General features: G+C 36.4%; 1 protein-coding gene across 1 annotated transcript in view; it reads right to left on the minus strand.

The window, feature by feature from the left end:
• Nucleotides 1-17,346, minus strand: part of LOC122601368 (WAT1-related protein At1g68170-like) — a 31,246-nt gene extending 13,900 nt beyond the window's left edge. The window contains exon 1 of the mRNA XM_043774132.1: nt 17,135-17,346. Coding sequence (XP_043630067.1) covers nt 17,135-17,346 — 212 coding nt within the window. The remainder of the gene's footprint in view (nt 1-17,134) is intronic.
• Between the last annotated feature and the right edge of the window lie 1,492 nt (nt 17,347-18,838).

The raw sequence follows: 18,838 nt of genomic DNA on the forward strand, positions 1-18,838 counted from the left end.
AAACCAATCTCAAGGAGATCAACTACCCAAGGAAGTGTGTGATTCCCAATCACAATAACTTCATAATCATGATCCACACATCACACAATTCACACATAATTATACAAGCTAGAACGATCTAAATTAGATCGTTTTAACTTCAAAAAGGTCTAATAACTAGAACGATCTAAAAGAGATCGGTTTAGTTCCTTCAACAAAGATTGTTTTGGGATACCTGCACATATAAACAGAACAGATAAAACAAATGGTTTTTGATACAAAATTGATCAGTTCTCACTCAGTTTTGAAAATTAGGATGTGTTCCAAACATCAAAATGCTCAGAAAATTATCGCGCACAACCCTAAGAACAATCCCATATCTCAAATCAACTTAATTGTGAAAATCAAATTTTCATCAAATTTTCAAAAATTTTGATTTTTACTCAAAACTTTGAATTTGATTCTGAAACTTAACAGAATGTTTTGAAATATGATTTGGAATGTATTGGTGAACAAAAACTTGAAAATTGAACAAAAATTGAATGTAAATTGTTGAAGAACAGAAATGGCGGCAAAAGTTTCTTAGAACACGAAGAAGAAGAATTTGAACTGAATTCAATGAATCTGTAATTATTCTGTTCTGGATCGTCAACAGATTGTTGTTCTGCTCTGATACCAAATGTAATAATCAAAACTCGTTCGTGTTCGGGTGCGGAAGTAAGGTGAGTAACAATGGTGGATGTGTGTGTATTGAGAGAGACAGAGGTGTGTGTGGGGAAAGCTTGGAAATATATTTTGCAATATGTGACTAAAAGTTACAAAAGGTTAAGGCTTGAGGGGTATTATACTCTAAGTAAATACATAAGCTCCCCCTCAACCTTATATTATATTTACATAATAACAAAGATAAGGAAATACAACTAAGCACTATTTTGAATTTCTAACAGGTCAGGTTGGGTTAGCTTGGGGTTGGGTTAGCTTGGCACAATTTACACATAATCTATACAAATGTAGATTATGGGTTTTGGTCAGCTTGGGTCACGTTGGGTCAGCATCGGGTCTTCTGGGTCAGCTTGGGGTCTAGTCAGGTTGGGTCAGCTTGGGTTTGGATTAGCTTGACACAATTTACACATAATCTACACAAATGTAGATTATGGTCAACTTGGGTCACGTTGGGTCAGCTTCGGGTCTGTGTCAGGTTGAATCAGTTTGGGTTCTGGGTCAAGTTGGGGTTGGGTTGGGTTGGGTTAGCTTGGGGTTGACCAAGCTGACGAACCAAGCTGACCCAGAACCTAGGCTAACTAAACTGACGCAAGCTGACCAACCAAGCTGACCACCCAAGCTGACCCAGAACCCAGGCTGACTAAAAGTTTGATTTATTTACAAAAATGCAACCGAGCAATTTTTTTTAAAAATGACATGTCACACTCTTATTGGTTAATATAACCTTCTCTCCCTTCTCTCCTTAACATACCTTTTTATTTGATCTCTCTCCTATATATATATATATATATATATTGTAAGTCCCAACTAATACTAGATGGGTGCTGAAGACACCTCTATGTCAATGGTGAGTATACTTTGCAACACTATCACTTAATCTGGACGTGACCAGCTTAGAGTAAGTAGTGTACCAGATTAACTGGAATGTTACTTATTAAGATGACAGTCGGAATAAGTAAATACAATGCAATAATGTAACTGACAAGTATATATAATTGGTGTGACAATATGTAATTTTCAAGTGTATTTTATTTATTGATTATTAAATAAAATACAAGGTTGTTGCGAAACCAAGATAATACAAAGATGTAAATATCCTAACAACCTATGAAATACAATTGATCTATACTTGGAAATTTTCCTAACAATCGAAACACTTAAAGTTGTGAAATGTTCCTTTTTACGATTGAGAGAATATTGCACAAGTTCACCAATATTGCCGAATGTATGTGTTTGCAAAGTTGTTGAAATGCTTGGGCAAGGACCTCTGTTTATAGTCGAAGTATGAGCATTGGGATCTCAACTTCGATGTACAAATATGGTTGACAGCACACAAAAGTATTAGTAAATAATCCTTTGTGTGTGCTAAATAAAGTAGGACAAAAGGTTACTTTATTCAACTATTCTACATCTTTGCACTTTTATCCACAGACAAGATTATTGTCCGGTTAAAAGGATGTAGTGTAAAAGGTCCTCCTCGTAATCAGTGTAAAGCTTTGTAAAGGCATTTACACTGAATGATCTCCAGTTGATTGATCTGGTGAAATGTCAACTGGGATTCGTTGCCATTGCCATTTCCTTTCTTCCACTTGTTGTCTTCGACTTCAACTGGAATGTCTTCAGATTTATGTCTTTAGATCTCAACTGGAGGAAGTCATCAATTGCTAAAACTGTACGATGCAACTGGACTTCTAATATTTCGGACAATTCTTCATGCTCTCCAGTTGCAACTGGAGAGCTCCAGTTTATAGTCAAAACTGGACCTAACATATATATATATATTGATTGAGTTTTTTCTTATCAGTTATCTAACTTGTGAATTACAATCTGGCAACTTGTATATACACAATTTTACAAAGAAGTTACAAGAGAGCAAATAAAATTACAAGCAGATAGATAGAAGGAAAACTTGAACAGATGGCCCTTCGCCAGTTTTCCTTCTCTTGGCAACCAATGAGATTGGCTGTTTGTCTTCAAGATCAAGGCCTAATCTTTCTTCAATGTTTTCCTTGAACTTGATCAGATTTTGCAATACATATTCCCAGCCTTTTTCTACCTTGTTCTTTCGCTGCCTACTCTCTAGCAAGCTCAACATCTCCACATGCTCTGAATGACCATACTGATGGACATCAGGGTTCTCAGTGGTTCTCTTAGGTCCACCAAAGTATTGAACCTCAACAACAAAATGTTTGGCACCAGGTTTGATCGATACTTTTACATCAGTGATCTTACCTTTATTGTGCCTTCGACGCTGTACATCAGATAAGTATGTGCGAGCCTCTGATTCATTGGTCAGCTTTATCTTACTTGTGCTCAGTTTGTGAGTAGCAGCTCGAATATCATCAGTTGTTGGTTCAGATGGTTCTACCCAAGTCCTCAGATTTGCATCTCTTGATAAGGCTTTCTATTTTCTTCCTTTGGACTTGGGTGGAGTTAATACTTTGCTAACCACCTTCTTAACTTGTTCAATCCTTTTGAGAATCCCTTCTGACCTTATCTCTTTAGCCTTTTCCACCGATACATTCAAACACTTGGCATCAAGACCAGCTTCATCATCTTGGTAGTGTTTGTCCAGTTCTACTTCAAGCATTTCCTTCAGGGCATTGACAATCCTTGGATCTTCTTTTATTTTCTTGTATTCCAACAGTTGCAAGCCAAGGAGTTGTGCGTCAGTTACATCAACAAGAGGGGTTGGAAGATTTTTCCTTGATTCAAACTGATTGGCCTTCATTTGTTTCTTCCTTTCCTTGACCAGATACCCAACCCTTGCTAATTTCTGACTTTCACTTTCAGTAACTGGAGGCAATTGATCAATATTGCCAGTTTCCAAAAAGGGTGCATCGACGGTAGGTTTCTTAGAGTCATCAGTTGCAATGGCCTTTCCTTTATCCACATTCCCCTTAACCACATCATCAAAAGATTCAATTAGCTGCTCACCAGCCTCAGTACTGGTAGCAACAACCATCTCCTTCCCTGAACCTGAACAAGAGTGTGAGGGGCACGAACAGACCTTTCCCCCTTGGCAGCATCTAGTCCTTGCCTAATAGCTTCAAAATCGGCATGACTGGAGGGCAAGCGATCTAGAGGCTGCCACGATTTCATGTTCTTGCACTCTTTGAAGACTCCACATAACATGCAAACTGTCCTCCATAGATGATTAATCTCTTGAGATTAAGTCATGACATTTCCACAAGTGGTGTCTTGACTCTTTTGAATCGCTTGAAGTATATTTAAATCATCTAGGGAGAGCCCAGTTGTCGGTGCTTCCTTTCCAACTTCTCCTTCCTGTTCTTTGCCAGCTTCAGTGGTCAGTTTTTCAATAGCAGTAGTGTGATCAGATACCTTGCTGGCTAATGTATCCAGACTGCACCTTAACTGATTGATCTCAGATGTTATGGGGGTGAGATCAACCTGGGGCGCTGCAGTCTTGGTGATCTCAGATATCACCCTTTCTATCAAATTATTCTCCCTTTCAGCCAAGGTATTTTCAATTTTCTGACCAACTGGAGTGGCCAACTGGTTGCCAAGCTCAACAACTACCAGACCAGGTCTATCAACAAGTAATTTGACCTGTCTTTCTAATTCGTTCAACTCAACCTCTGATGATCTGACAGTATTGTTCAGTAGGTTGGTGATGGATGTGTGTACCTTTGATTGAGTTAAGTCAAAAGCTTCCTTTAAAGAAGTAGCCAGTGAATTGCAGCTGATGACTAACTCGTTGAGCTTCCTGAATACCAAGTCCTCATTACCAGAGAACTTGTTAATCCCCAAATCAACCACCCTTACATTAGTGATGTGATCCTTGTGGTATTTGGAGAGGGACTTGGTATTCTTGTCCAGTGTCTTCTGAATATCCTCCACCCTTGTTACAAGGTTTGAGATATCGGTTTGGAAAGACATGAACTGGCTGTCTAGTGACGGAGGATAAGGTGTCACTGGACCTGCTTGGAATGCAACAGATACAACTGGAGGAGGTACATAAAGTGAAGGTTCTCCAGTTGTTGTTGCACCAACTGAAGAAATAGAAGTTGTTGAAGAAGGAAGGGGAAGATATTCAATGTGACGTTCATGCTGAGAATGCCCAGGTGTGAACGTCGGCGACGGTGGTGTAAGAATGTGTCTATTTCTAGGCACATTCATGGATGAAAGTAGTTGTCGAGAGGCGAATGTTGGAATTTCTTGTAAGGAGGAGAAGTCAAGTGGTGAAACTGAAACTTGTGGTTCTTGGGGCTGACCAAGGAGAGAAGGGAGCTGATCAAGTACAGTTGCATCAGCCATCTCCTGGTCAGATTCAGTCTCAGATGAATCCGAGGATTCAAGCTGAAACTCACCCTCATTTATGCCAAGATCCATAAATGTTGGGGGTGGCTGAACAGGTTGTTCAGACTCCTGATGACCAGTTTGAGTTTCCTCAATGGTTTCATCAGTTATGGGATCCGTTGCTGAAGCATCTTCTACCTGAAAAGAGGTAGCTGGAGCCTCAACTACAACTGCTCTTTTCTCAGTTGTAGTGTCATGGGCTTGTGATTCGGAGACTACGATCACTGGCTGTGACTGGTCAGATATAGCAAGTCCTGATCTACCAGTGGTATATATTATAAGGTATAAAACCAAAGAGAGTGCCGCCCAACACTCCCTGAAGCGATTCCTCCTCTTCTTCTACTTTTGGTAGATCTTCTTGCCTTTGGAACTGCCTGGATGCCTGAGGGGAGATCTCCAGGTTCTGCAATAGTCACTGCATCTGCAGATGAACTGGTGGGTCCCTTATTATTTTGAGGCCCGCCCAGTTGTCTTTCTGACTCACCTGGTGGTGGTGCATCAGTTCTAGAGAATGCCAGTAACATTCTTGGAGAAATCTGGACTTCATCAGATGTGGACACAAGGTTGTCCAGATTTCTTAATAATTCTGGCACAAAGTATAATGATTGAGTGTTATTGTATTCCTCTCTGCCCAGAATTAATATGAAACAAAGGGATAAAAATCGCGAGAATGGGATACAAGGACCCCTGTTGCCTTTTAACTTAAACACCAGGCTTCTGAACAGGATGTTTGCGAAGTCCACCCTTAGTCCCTTCCACAGGCAGTATGCCATCTCTGCCTGGAAAGAGTTTATCTGGTCCAAACCACCAGAACTCCCACCTAAACTTTCCACCAAATGGACCATGAAGTACTTCCAAGATGGTGAAAGCCCTCTCATAGTAATTGATCCTTTGGTCTTCAGTACACCTCCCTCCAAGACTTCTTTATTCCCCATGTCAAGAAAGACCTGACGGAAGTTGATATTAAGAGAAATCACCACTGGACTCTCATCTTGTCTCCAGTAATTAAGGTTAAGGGCCTCCCTCAATGTCTCAGTGGTGATGGTACACGGGACTGACCCATCCTTTAAAGTGAAGGAGATGGATGAGCAGTCATCAGAATTGAACGCCGTGTACCAGAACTCGCACAAGTAGTCATGAAACAACTTGTTTGGGTTCAAAGAAAAGGCATCGCTGAGGGGAGAATCCCGAAGGAAGGATTGGATTTTCCCAATGAGAGAATCAGCGGCCTGATGCCCTTGAAGAGATGCCATTGGATTGTTTGGATTTAATTTTATTAATTTTGAGCTTATGGGGGCACCAACAGCATGAGAAACATTTTCGGATGGATTATACTCGACAGTGAGTAGATTCACATCACGAGAGCAAGATGAAGAAGATGATGATTTAGGAGCCATTTGAGAGTTTGGATTTAGGGTTTTTGATTTAAAGAAGAAAGAGAGAAAGGGATCTCAAATTGTGAATGATTGGAGGAGTAAATGAAAGGAATTTTGATGCGAAGTAAATGAGAAAAATATTTAGTGGGGGTATAGATAGGCAGTAAAATATTACCAATATATATATATGAAAAGATATTTTAATCCCCAAATTTTACACACAATTTCAAAATTTGATTTTTTAGTAATTTTGAGAATTCAAAAACATTTAATACCTTCCATCAAGCATTTAATGCTATGACGGCTGGTATTCCCACTCACCCATTAACGTCAACAATTCCCATAAAAAGTGCAACAATTTTCAGCAAAAAGTCTTGACACGTAAGACATGTCAGGTGACGTTTGTGAGTGCGATACAAACACTCGAGTATCATCACGTGTCACAAGTATTCACCAAGTAAAACATAACGTTATGAAATCTGGTTGACCACCACTTTAAGACAAGACTAAACTAGTATACTGGAGAGATTTTCTAGATCCCAGTTTCAACTGAGAGATTCACCAGTTGCATTTTTCAAAATAAAACGAATTTTAATTGGAAAAATATTTTGAGTCTTTCCCCCTAAAAATGTGATCCATTTGATCAATGACTAGTCTTTGAGTACATCAAGGCGTTCAATCTCCAACCAATCAAGGATCACCTGGACCATCCTCAACTGAAGGGCCTCTCCAATTTAGTGAGGATTTAACATACCCAGTTCACTGATGAGATGTTTAAAAGTTTTCTCATCAAGAGGTTTTGTAAAAACATCAGCTAACTGTTTATCAGTGGGGATGAAATGTATTTCAATGTCTCCTTTCATAACATGATCACGAATGAAGTGATACCTGATGTCAATATGCTTTGTCTTCGAGTGCATCATTGGGTTGTGAGATATAGCAATTGCACTGGTGTTGTCACAAAAGATTGCGGTTCTTGTGTATTTCATACCATACTCAAGTAACTGGTTTTTGATCCAGAGAATCTGGACACAGCAACTGGCCGCAGAAATGTATTCCGCCTCAGCAGTTGACATTGAGACCGAAGTCTGCTTCTTACTGGTCCAACTCACCAGTTTTCCCCCCAGGAAGTGACAACCACCAGTTGTAGACTTTCTATCAATCTTACAACCTGCATGATCTGAATCTGAATAACCCATTAGGTCTAACCCTGAGCCTTTGGGATACCAAAGACCAAGGCTAGGGCACCCTTTTAGGTACCTGAAAATGCGTTTAACAGCATGCAAATGTGATTCTTTTGGATTAGCCTGAAATCTGGCACAAAGATATGTTGCGAACATTATATCTGGTCGACTGGCAGTTAAATACATCAGTGAACCAACCATTCCACAATATTCACTGGTTTACCATTTGGGTCAGAATCCAAATTCAATGGATCTGAAATAGATGTGGTTTTCGATGGGATAGAATCATATTTGTATTTTCTTAACAAATCTCTGACATATTTTTCTTGGTTAATAAAAATACCATCCATGGTTTGTTTAATTTGTAAACCTAAGAAAAATGTTAATTCACCCATTAAACTCATCTCATATTCTTGAGACATGATTTTTGAAAACCTTTTACACAACTCAAATATAATGTCATCAACATAAATTTGTACCAACAAGATATTACCTTTTTCTTTCAAGATAAACAAGGTATTATCTATTGCACCTCTTTGAAAACCATTATTGAGAAGATGTTTAGTTAGAGTGTCATACCAGGCTCTTGGGGCTTGACGAAGACCATACAAAGCTTTGTTTAGTCTATAAACCTAGTGAGGATGCTTTTCGTTCAAGAACCCTGGAGTCTGCTTAACATACACTTCTTCTTCCAACTTTCCATTAAGGAACGCACTTTTGACATCCATCTGGAAGACTTTGAATTGCAAATGAGCAGCATAAGCCAAGAAAATTCTTATGGCTTCAAGTCTTGCAACTGGAGCAAAAGTTTTATCCAAATCAACACCTTCTGCTTGACAATAACCCTTGGCAACCAATCTTGCTTTGTTCCTGACAATATTGCCATCTTCATCCATCTTGTTTCGGTAGACCCACCTCGTTCCAATGGGTTCTTTCTTTAACCCTGGAGGACAAGGAACAAGTTCCCAAACATTGTTCCTTTCGAACTGGTTAAGTTCTTCTTGCATAGCCTCAACCCAGCTTAGATCTGCCAAAGCCTCGTCAATCTTCTTCGGTTCAATCAGTGATAAGAAGGTGACGTTCAAGCATTGTTCACTTGTGGCTCTTCTAGTCTGAATCCCACTATCTGGATTTCCAATAATTTGCTCAATGGGATGAGCAACTGTCCATTTAGTGTATTGACTAGGTTGATATTGCACAACATCAGTGCAAGACACCTGACGATCTTCAACAGTTGTGGCAACTGGAGAAGGATCAGTCCAAACTACTTCAACTTCATCATCAGTGTCAGCTGGCATATTGACATGATCATCTTCAAACAAGTCTTAAAGAACCGAAGAAGTCTGAACTGGTTCTGATGTTGTTGTGGCATGAACATCTGATTGAATCACCAGTTTCTGTGGTAAATTGAAACTGATGGAGAGATAAAATGGAGTGTCACTGGAGATTTTCTTCTGTGCTACTGGTTCCAAGTCTTGATGACTGGAAACATCTTCTGGTGTAGAAACTGATTGATGAACTTGATCAGATACACCAAAATCAACTGGGTCAACTGAAGATAAATCAAGGCTTGGTCTTTTATTGATTGCCTCATTTGATTCATCGAATGTGACATGAATTGTCTTATCTACCTTTTGGAGTCTATAATTGTAAACTCTATAGGCCTTTCTTATATCTAAATACCCCACGAAAACACCTTCGTCAGCTTTTGCATCAAATTTTCCCAACTGACTGGAATCGTTTAAAATATAAACTGGACAGCCAAATACATGAAAATATCCAATGTTTGGTTTACGATTCCTGAGGACTTCGTAGGCAGTCTTCCTATGTCTCTTGACATAGACTGACCGATTTTGGGTATGACAGGCTGTAGACACTGCTTCTGCCCAAAAACTGGTAGGAAGACCTGATTCAGATAACATACTTCTTGCAGCTTCAATCAAAGTGCGATTTTTCCTTTCAACCACACCATTTTGCTCTGGAGAACGAGCTGAAGAGAAGTTTTGAGAAATGCCAGTGTCAGTGCAAAATGACTCTAATTCATTATTGATGAATTTAGTACCATTATCACTTCGCAACTGACACACTTTCTTGGTATATTTGAGTTCAATTCTTTTGATGAGTGAGATGATTTCACCAGGTGCATCACTTTTTGATCTGATGAATACCACCCAACAATACCTGGTGTATTTATCAACAACAACTAAAGTGTATCGTTTACCACCTTTAGTTTGAACATTCACTGGACCAAAGAGGTCCATATGCAGCATGTGAAGAGGTTCAGAGATACTGAAGTTTTGCCTGGTCTTGAAACTGGCCTTTTTCTTTTTGCCCATCTCACACCCTGGACATGGCTTCTCTTTTTTAAAGGAAATTAAAGGAATCCCTTCCACCAGTTGTTTTCTAGATAACTTATTGATATTCTTGAAATTAAGATGGGATAACCTTTTGTGCCACAACCAGTTGGTGTCCTCATCAGCTTTGGCATAGAAACAATGCTCTTTTGGAGCTGGTTCCATGTCCATTAAGTACACATTCCCTTTCCTTGGTACAATCATCACCACTTTCTAGTCCTTGTTAAATATGGTACCTTGAGCAATATCGAACAACACCTTATATCCATCATCACAAAGTTGACTGACACTTATCAGGTTATATTTCAAACCATTAACAAATGCAACTTTTGTGAACTGGACTTTTCCATTGTCAATGACACCATATCCTTCAGTTTTCCCACTTCCATCATTACCAAATGTCACTGCCGGTCCATCTTGGACAGTGAACTCTTCCAGCAGGGGCTTACATCCGGTCATTGTCCGTCCAGCAGCGCTGTCCAGATACCAGATATTCTTCTTTCGATCGCCCTGCACACCCAAGTAGATAATTAGTTGTTTTTGTGAACCCATCTTTTCTTGATGGGTCCACCAGACTTCTCTTGAGAAGTCTCTGCAGATTTACTTGGGTTGGAACTGGAGGATTATTTCCAGCTTCAGGAGTAAAAACAATTGGTTTGATGGGAACAACATCCTCCTTTTTCATTCCAGATTTTGCTCCTTTTTGAGCTGATTGATTTTGTTTTTGCTTTTGCTTCATTGGAGGAGTTTTAACAATTTGTTTTTCAACTGAAGAAGACGAAGCTCCTTCCAGATTTTTTATTCTAGCAGTACAAATTTGTACTTGCCTAGACAAATTTTGGAGTTGACTTTCCAGTTTTAACAAAAGGTTATTTTCTTCAGGCTGCTGAACATTGGACTTGGGTTCAGCTAAATTCTGAGTCTTTGGAGTCTTGGGCTCTTTGGACTTTTGAGGTAAAGGATTATCACCAGCTTCTTTTAACTGGAGCTTTAGCCTTTTTGGCTCTAGTTTTGACCTCAACAGGGGTAGTCTTAATGGATTCAGATTTGGCAATGTTAGAGGAGTCATATGGAGTCTCAACTCTAACTGATTTTGGCATCTGGTGAATTGTGGGTAAAACAGCTGTCATCTGAAGATCACCAGATTTCCAGGCAGTTTTTTGAGCATCAATGGTTTTTGAAAAAGCGTCATAATTTTTACCAGATGCTTGTACCCAAGATTTGATAACCATGTGTTCCTTTTCAAGATCAAATTTTAATTTTTGGTTATCTCTTTCCAATGCCTCATTTTTCAAATTTGACTCTTTGAGAGCCAACTGGACACTTTGCAAATCATTAATTTGACTTTTCATGTTATTAAACTCAATTAAAACTGTTTCCAAGTATCTTTCACAGTCAGTTCTCATAGTTTCAACAAATAACAAGTCATCATTTAATGACTCAGCAATATCCAGTTTTGGTTCAGTATCCAATTCAACATCATAATCTCTTACCTTCTTTAAAATGATGTCCACCCATCTTCCAGAAACAACATCATCTTTTACCACTGGTTGTTGATTTTCTAATGCCATGAAACACACATCTCTAATCTCTTCTTCATCATCAGATGAGTCATCAGAGAGTTCCCATTTCCCTTCAGTTTGAGCCATCATGCACTTGTTCTTTTCTTTCTCTTTTTCTTGTTCAAGAGACATGAGAGTAATTTGGGCCTTAAGTTTCTTGTATTTGGCCTTATAATCATCAGTTTTGACAAAATTTGGGACAACAGGACCAGTTTGGTTGTTCATTTGACTAGATCTGCATTCCTTCATGAAATGACCTTTCTTACCACACTTATAGCAGAGAAGATTGGCCTTATCCAGAGAATTTGAAGTGGAAGCATTATTGGACCCATTAAATCGATTAGATTTATGCTTGAACCTGTTAAAGGTTTTAGCAATCATGGCTACCAGATCATCATCGTCAGTTTCCTCACAACCATTACTTAGATTTGTGGTTAGGCCAGAGTTCAGTAAGTTGTTTAACATCTCCTTCATAGAATGTAACTGGACATTCTCAGCAGACATTAAAGCAGCACAAGGTTGCCCAGTAAGGTTGGCGACCTTGGAACTCTGAGCATGGTTTAAAGCATCTTGCTCAGCCAATATCCTTGCAGCATCATTATCTTCAGTGAATCTGAAGGCTCCATAAAGGGAAGCAAGAGTATGGCTGTGCAAGGTCTTACCTTGTATTAAGACAAGAACCATGTGTGCCCATTTGGATGGCAATACATCACAAAATTTCTCAAGAAGAATATTCTTATCCTTCTCCACTCCCAAGCCTCTAAGTTGATTAATTAGGCCAGTAAATCTGGTATAAGTACCAGTTAAACTTTCATTGGGAAGAGCAAAAAAGGATTCATACTTCTAGTTTAGTGCAACCTTTCTAGTGACAATGGTGTCATTTCCTCCTTCAAACTGGAGAACTAATTCATCCCACATAGATTTACCACTGGGAAACAACACAAGTGTTGGAATTAGTTCCTCAGGGACAACAGCAAGGATCATGTTTTTCAGTCTAGTATCAAGATCAACCAGCCTGCGATCCTCGTCTGACCAATGTTCCTCAGACTTTTCCCTGGTACCTCTTCTCCCAGTTGGGTCAAGAAGAGGGCTAACACCACTGGACATGGGTATATATGCTCCATCCTTGAGGATATTCAACATATACCTCTCTATCCCACCAAAATGCAAGAGCATTCTAGCTTTCCATGTACCAAAGGTCTCACCATTCCCATCGACTTTGGGAACTGGAGTATTGGAATAGTTTACATGGACATGGCTAGCTCCAGGTGTAGGAGGAGGAGGAGGAGGATGATTGGTGTTCAAAGGAGTTGTAACATTAATGTTAGGATTAGGATTAGTTTCATTTTGGGGACCAGAACCATTCTCACCTTCAGCAGCCATTAAGCAGACCTAGGTTATAGAATTGAAACAATTCAACCTGCCTGCTCTGATACCACTTGTAAGTCCCAACTAATACTAGATGGGTGCTGAAGACACCTCTATGTCAATGGTGAGTGTACTTTGCAACACTATCACTTAATCTGGACGTGACCAGTTTAGAGTGAGTAGTGTACCAGGTTAACTGGAATGTTACTTATTAAGATGACAGTCGGAATAAGTAAATACAATGGAATAATGTAACTGACAAGTATATATAATTGGTGAGACAATATGTAATTTTCAAGTGTATTTTATTTATTGATTATTAAATAAAATACAAGGTTGTTGCGGAACCAAGATAATACAAAGATGTAAATATCCTAACAACCTATGAAATACAATTGATCTATACTTGGAAATTTTCCTAACAATCGAAACACTTAAAGTTGTGAAATGTTTCTTTTTACGATTGAGAGAATATTGCACAAGTTCACCAATATTGCAGAATGTATGTGTTTGCAAAGTTGTTGAAATGCTTGGGCAAGGACCTCTATTTATAGTCGAAGTATGAGCATTGGGATCTCAACTTCGACGTAGAAATATGTTTGACAGCACACAAAAGTATTAGTAAATAATCCTTTGTGTGTGCTAAATAAAGTAGAACAAAAGGTTACTTTATTCACGACTCTACATCTTTGCACTTTTATCCACAGACAAGATTATTGTCCGGTTAAAAGGATATAGTGTAAAAGGTCCTCTTCGTAATCAGTGTAAAGCTTTGTAAAGGCATTTACACTGAATGATCTCTAGTTAATTGATATGGTGAAATGTCAACTGGGCTTCGCTGCCATTGCCATTTCCTTTCTTCCACTTGTTGTCTTCGACTTCAACTAGAAGGTCTTCAGATTTATGTCTTCAGATCTCAACTGGAGAAAGTCATCAGTTGCTTAAACAGTACAATGCAACTGGACTTCTAATATTTCGGACAATTCTTTATGCTCTCCAGATGCAGCTGGAGAGCTCCAGTTTATAGTCAAAACTGGACCTAACATATATATATATATATATATTGATTGAGTTTTTTCTTACTTGTGTCACCATTTTGGTATACATTTTATGCACTCAGAGTTTTAAAAAGCTAACAAATCACTAGAAAATGCATACTAACACAAACCGTGCATCGCACACGGGTATTAAAACTAGAGTAAACATAAAATAAATTAGTATGATAGTTTTTCCAACATTTGAAATGTAACTTAAATTGAGTTTGGAGGTTTTTTATGCAATCATAAGTGTAAATACTATATGATCTATATATATATATATACATATATGTATATATAGGTGTGAATAAATTGGTGTAAACTAGCTCGTTTAATCTGATAACATAACAATTCAACATAGACATGATGAATCATAACATGTATATAAAAATATCAAAACCGGTGAAATAAATATTCGTCAAAATGTTATTAAGCTAAAGTTTTTAGAGTATCTAATATCTTTCAAAATAAGGGCATTATTTTAGTGGGTTGGATTATTTTAAGACCAATCTTAAATTAGTACCATTAAGACAAGATATCAACTATTTATTTTTTTTCTCTCTATTCAAACCTCAAATCCCATTTTCCATAATCCGATGAAATCTTTGGCAATGACCGCGACATTTCCGACAACAATCAATTTTGTTTTCGGGTGGATACGATACGGGCATTGCTCTCATTCGTACTAAATGGGTCACCGGACGCATATAGGAATCGTATGAATCTGATGGGCGGCGATCCAAGAGATGGTGGTGGTTTGATACGGTACGGGCATAGCCCTTGCTGTCGGCGCCGACGTCATGGCTGGAATGGTCGGAGATGATGGTGGTGGCGGTGGTTGTCTGACTGTGTCACCGGAGAAGAAGGAAGGAGGAGGAGTTGGTGGTCGTATTCGTAAATGATGGTGGTGGCCGTAGATGAAGGTGGTGGCCGGAGAGGAAGGAGGAGGGAGAGAACTAGAAAGAGTAAGAAAGAAAATGAGTGGTTGAGATGTGAAAAAGGAAAAAAAATAAATAATAGTTAAGATGTGGTATCCACTAATTCTCTTTCCTAATTTTGTCCCCTGATTTTTTTCACATATCATCATCCAATAATTAAAAAAATCTTTAGACTATTTTGTTAGAGGATTAATTATTTCTTTAAAATATTTATTTCTTTAACAAGGTCATATGCTAGCTACATGCATGAGATGTCACACTCACAAACATATGTCAAGTTATTAGTATGGTGGAGACCACATACGCTAAGAGGTGGATGCCACATGCGCATAACCTGCCGAGTGCTGACTAGATATATCCATATTGGATAGAGAATTTTCAAAATTGATCTAAAAAATGAAACAATTTAAATTTACTACAAATAGTGTTGCATTTGTTCATACTTTTAGTTAGCGTGAATAAATTAAAAAAAATTTCACGCTTTTTATGTGTGTAAAAATATGTAGAACTAAAGGTGTGTAGAAATTTCTCTACACTAAAAAGTGTGTAAATTTAAAAGTTCACACTTTTTAGTGTGAACATTCGTAATTATTTTGTAACAATCCATTTGTTCACGCTAACAAAATAATTATGAATGTTCATAGTTAGTTAGCGTGAACAAATGGTGTGTTACAAAATAATTAGAAATATTCATACTAAAAAGTGTGAACTTTTAAATCTACACACTTTTTAGTGTAAAGAAATTTTTACACACCTTTAATTTTACATATTTTTACACATAAAAGCATTACAAAATTTTTAATTTGTTCACATTAACTAAAAGTATGGACAAATGCAATATTATTTGTATTATTTGTAGTGATTATTGTATTAAAACTAAAGTTCAAAATTTATATTTGAAATTTTAATCTTCAAATTTGATTTTTAATTCGAATATTGATAATTGTTCAACATTACTTCTAAAATTAATTATTTTCAGTGGATTTTTATATATTTTTTTAGTGTGATGATGACATGTAACATTTTTTCAGTTCGATGATAAAACTATAAAAATTAAGAGTAGTGAAGAAATGTTGTTTGTAAAATAATTTTGTTTACAAAAGAGTTTACAGATACACGACAATTATTCATATAATATGAAATAGCAGGGTTCTCTTATGATCATTTGTACATTACCAAAAATGGTTTTTAGGAACAATGTTTTTTAATGACGTATATATACCAGCAAATTAAATAACACGACTCACATCCTTACAGTCCGCCCTCCGGGTAAATTGGCTCACGTCGTGAGGAAAGTCATTAAAAAACATTGTTCCTAAAAACCATTTTTGTTACTGTACAAATAATATATATATATATATATATAAAAGATAACACTCCGGTAAGAACACTTTTAAAAAATCATTTTGATGCATTAAAAGTCCATAAAACAAACATAGTGCATAATTAATTATCATTATTTAAGTGTTTAACAACACATTGATCCGTCAAAATCGAAAAAATCACGTTTTTTGTTAGATGCATCATTTTGAAGAATATGCATCCAAGATGGATGCACAAAACAAAAAACACGATTTTCTTGATTTTGACAGGCCAATGTGTTATTAAACATTTAAATAATGATAATTAGTTATACACTATGTTAGTTTTATGGACTTTTAATGCATCAAAATTTGTTTTTAAGTGTACTCACCGTGTTCTTACATTAAGACTGTTCTTATTTAATAGTATATATATAAATATAAGTATATATTTGTTTCTTAATAATAATTTTATTTCGTTAACATTAAAAAAGTTGTTCATCACTTAATCTGCTCATTAGAAAACTAGTGAACAAAAAACATCTTTTATTTGTTCTTTATGATGGACCTATTAGTTATAAAATAAATCACATAAAATTTTGGTTTCTAGCTCCAGTTGCGACTAAATTTAGGTTGTTATTTGTTAGTGACAAAAAATTGATAATTATTAAAAAAAAAAAAAAAAAAAAAAAAAAAAAAAAAAAAAAAAAAAAGGAAATAAATGTCTTTTTGTTACTAACTAATATTTTCTTTTGTTGTGTTTTCTAAACAAAATTATAGACACAAATAACATCTATTTCAAGAATAAGCAAGCATTAGCTTGCACCTTTTCATTATTTACTTTTTATAGTAGCCAATTTTGATTTATTTGTATGATTTTACTATAATAACCCCCAAAAAGTTGATTTGCTCAAATAAAGTAGTTTTTAGTAAACTTCTTATATATTTGCGTAAATACAAAATAACATAAAGCATAATGAGATCGAGATAACCTTCTGATGGCGAAGAGAACAAATGGAGAAAGGCAAATGAGAGCAAACAAGTAACGATAAGTAATCAAAACGCTCATATGCATTCCATCATGTGAAGCTACTTTATATGAAACATTAAATCCAGCAATTATCAAATCAGCCACAATCATCATCAACGCTGCCTTCAATCTTTGCATTTTGTTCTCCTGATAACTTGATTTTGATGCCCCCATATATATGATTTTTGTATACAAAAAATTCACAATGTATAGAAAATACTGTAGACCTCATAAAGTTTGAACTTATAAATTTAAGTATTCAACACGACTATCTTTAGAACACCAAAGTATTCTTTTGCATTTATGGAGTAAGAAACAATAGTTACAAGTGTTACGTAGTTGCACACGCATGCCAGTAAATGTTATAAGTTGGCACGTGTTAATTTACTTTTGGTGAATAAGTTTTTGGTTTAATTAGTAGTGATTATACAAATGCCCAGTAAGAGGTGGGAGGCCTCTCAAGAAATCCTTGATTTAAATTCGGCAAGAGATTTTTGATACTTAAATAACAAGTATTTGTACGGGGATGTTGTCTCGGGATAAAAATAAAACTTTCGTGATAAACGTTAAAGAACATTAAGCCGAAAAATAAAATTTTCGTGACAAAAGTTAAAAAAATAAAAATTGTGGTCAAAAGTAAAAAAATGAAACTTTAGTAACAAAATTTAGAAACCAAAAACTATGTGATTAAAAGCAAATAAAAGAAAATTTTCGGAGTTAGACTTAAAAAAAAACAAAGTTACGTGGAAAAAATTAAAAAAGATAAGAAAATTAAAGTTGAAAAAAAAGATGCTATAGTTATGTGGCAAAAAGTAACAGGAGAAATGTAACGAAAAAAATGTATCCGTGGTGAAAGTTTAAAAAGTAAAAGTTGTATGGTAAAAATAAGAAAGAAATAAAGTTTTGATGAAAAAAGGTTCAAAACCAAAAATTATATGGCAAAATGTAAATTACGCAAAACTTTAGTGACAAAAGTTAAAAACTTAAACTTTGAAAATAAACACCGTTAAATACCATTTTGTAACTACCGTTAGTTAGCCAAGCAATACCTAACAGACGTTAGTTATTTTAAGGTCTTAATTGGAATCTTGGGTCTCAAATTAAATATAGGTTCTCAACTTGGATTTGGGATCTCAATTTGGATATGGGTCTTAAATTTAGGGTCTGAATCAGGGGTCTCAAATGATTTGCGACGTCATTAATGAAATACGAGATCGCAAATGAAATTCCGAAGTCACAAATTAACGGGGTCGCAAAAAGAATTATTCTTGTTCACAAATTGTTCTAGAAAATCTTAATCGATTCTTTTGATCTGAGAGACGTTTCAAACATCATATAGTACTTGACTCACTAAGATGATGTAAAAACAAAAAAAGTTGCACTTTAACACATGTCTAGTTTCGTTTGTGATATTTTTCGCAGTAAAAATCTTTACTAAAGTTACAAACTAAAAAAGAGACTAAATCTTGAAAACCCATTTAAGCAAAGTTGGTCAAAAAGTTACAAAAATTTATGAAATCCTTAAATTTTGTTAATGAAACCGTACCAAACTTTGAGGATAGTTGTAGTATATGACTCTAAATGTTTTAGACGTAAAATGTTTAATATTTGGTGTGTAGTGGGTGTATTGAAAGTAAAACCGAAAAATCAAAAAAAAGACTATAAA

This window comes from Erigeron canadensis, chromosome 5 (genome assembly GCF_010389155.1).
Source record: "Erigeron canadensis isolate Cc75 chromosome 5, C_canadensis_v1, whole genome shotgun sequence".
NCBI lineage: Eukaryota > Viridiplantae > Streptophyta > Magnoliopsida > Asterales > Asteraceae > Erigeron > Erigeron canadensis.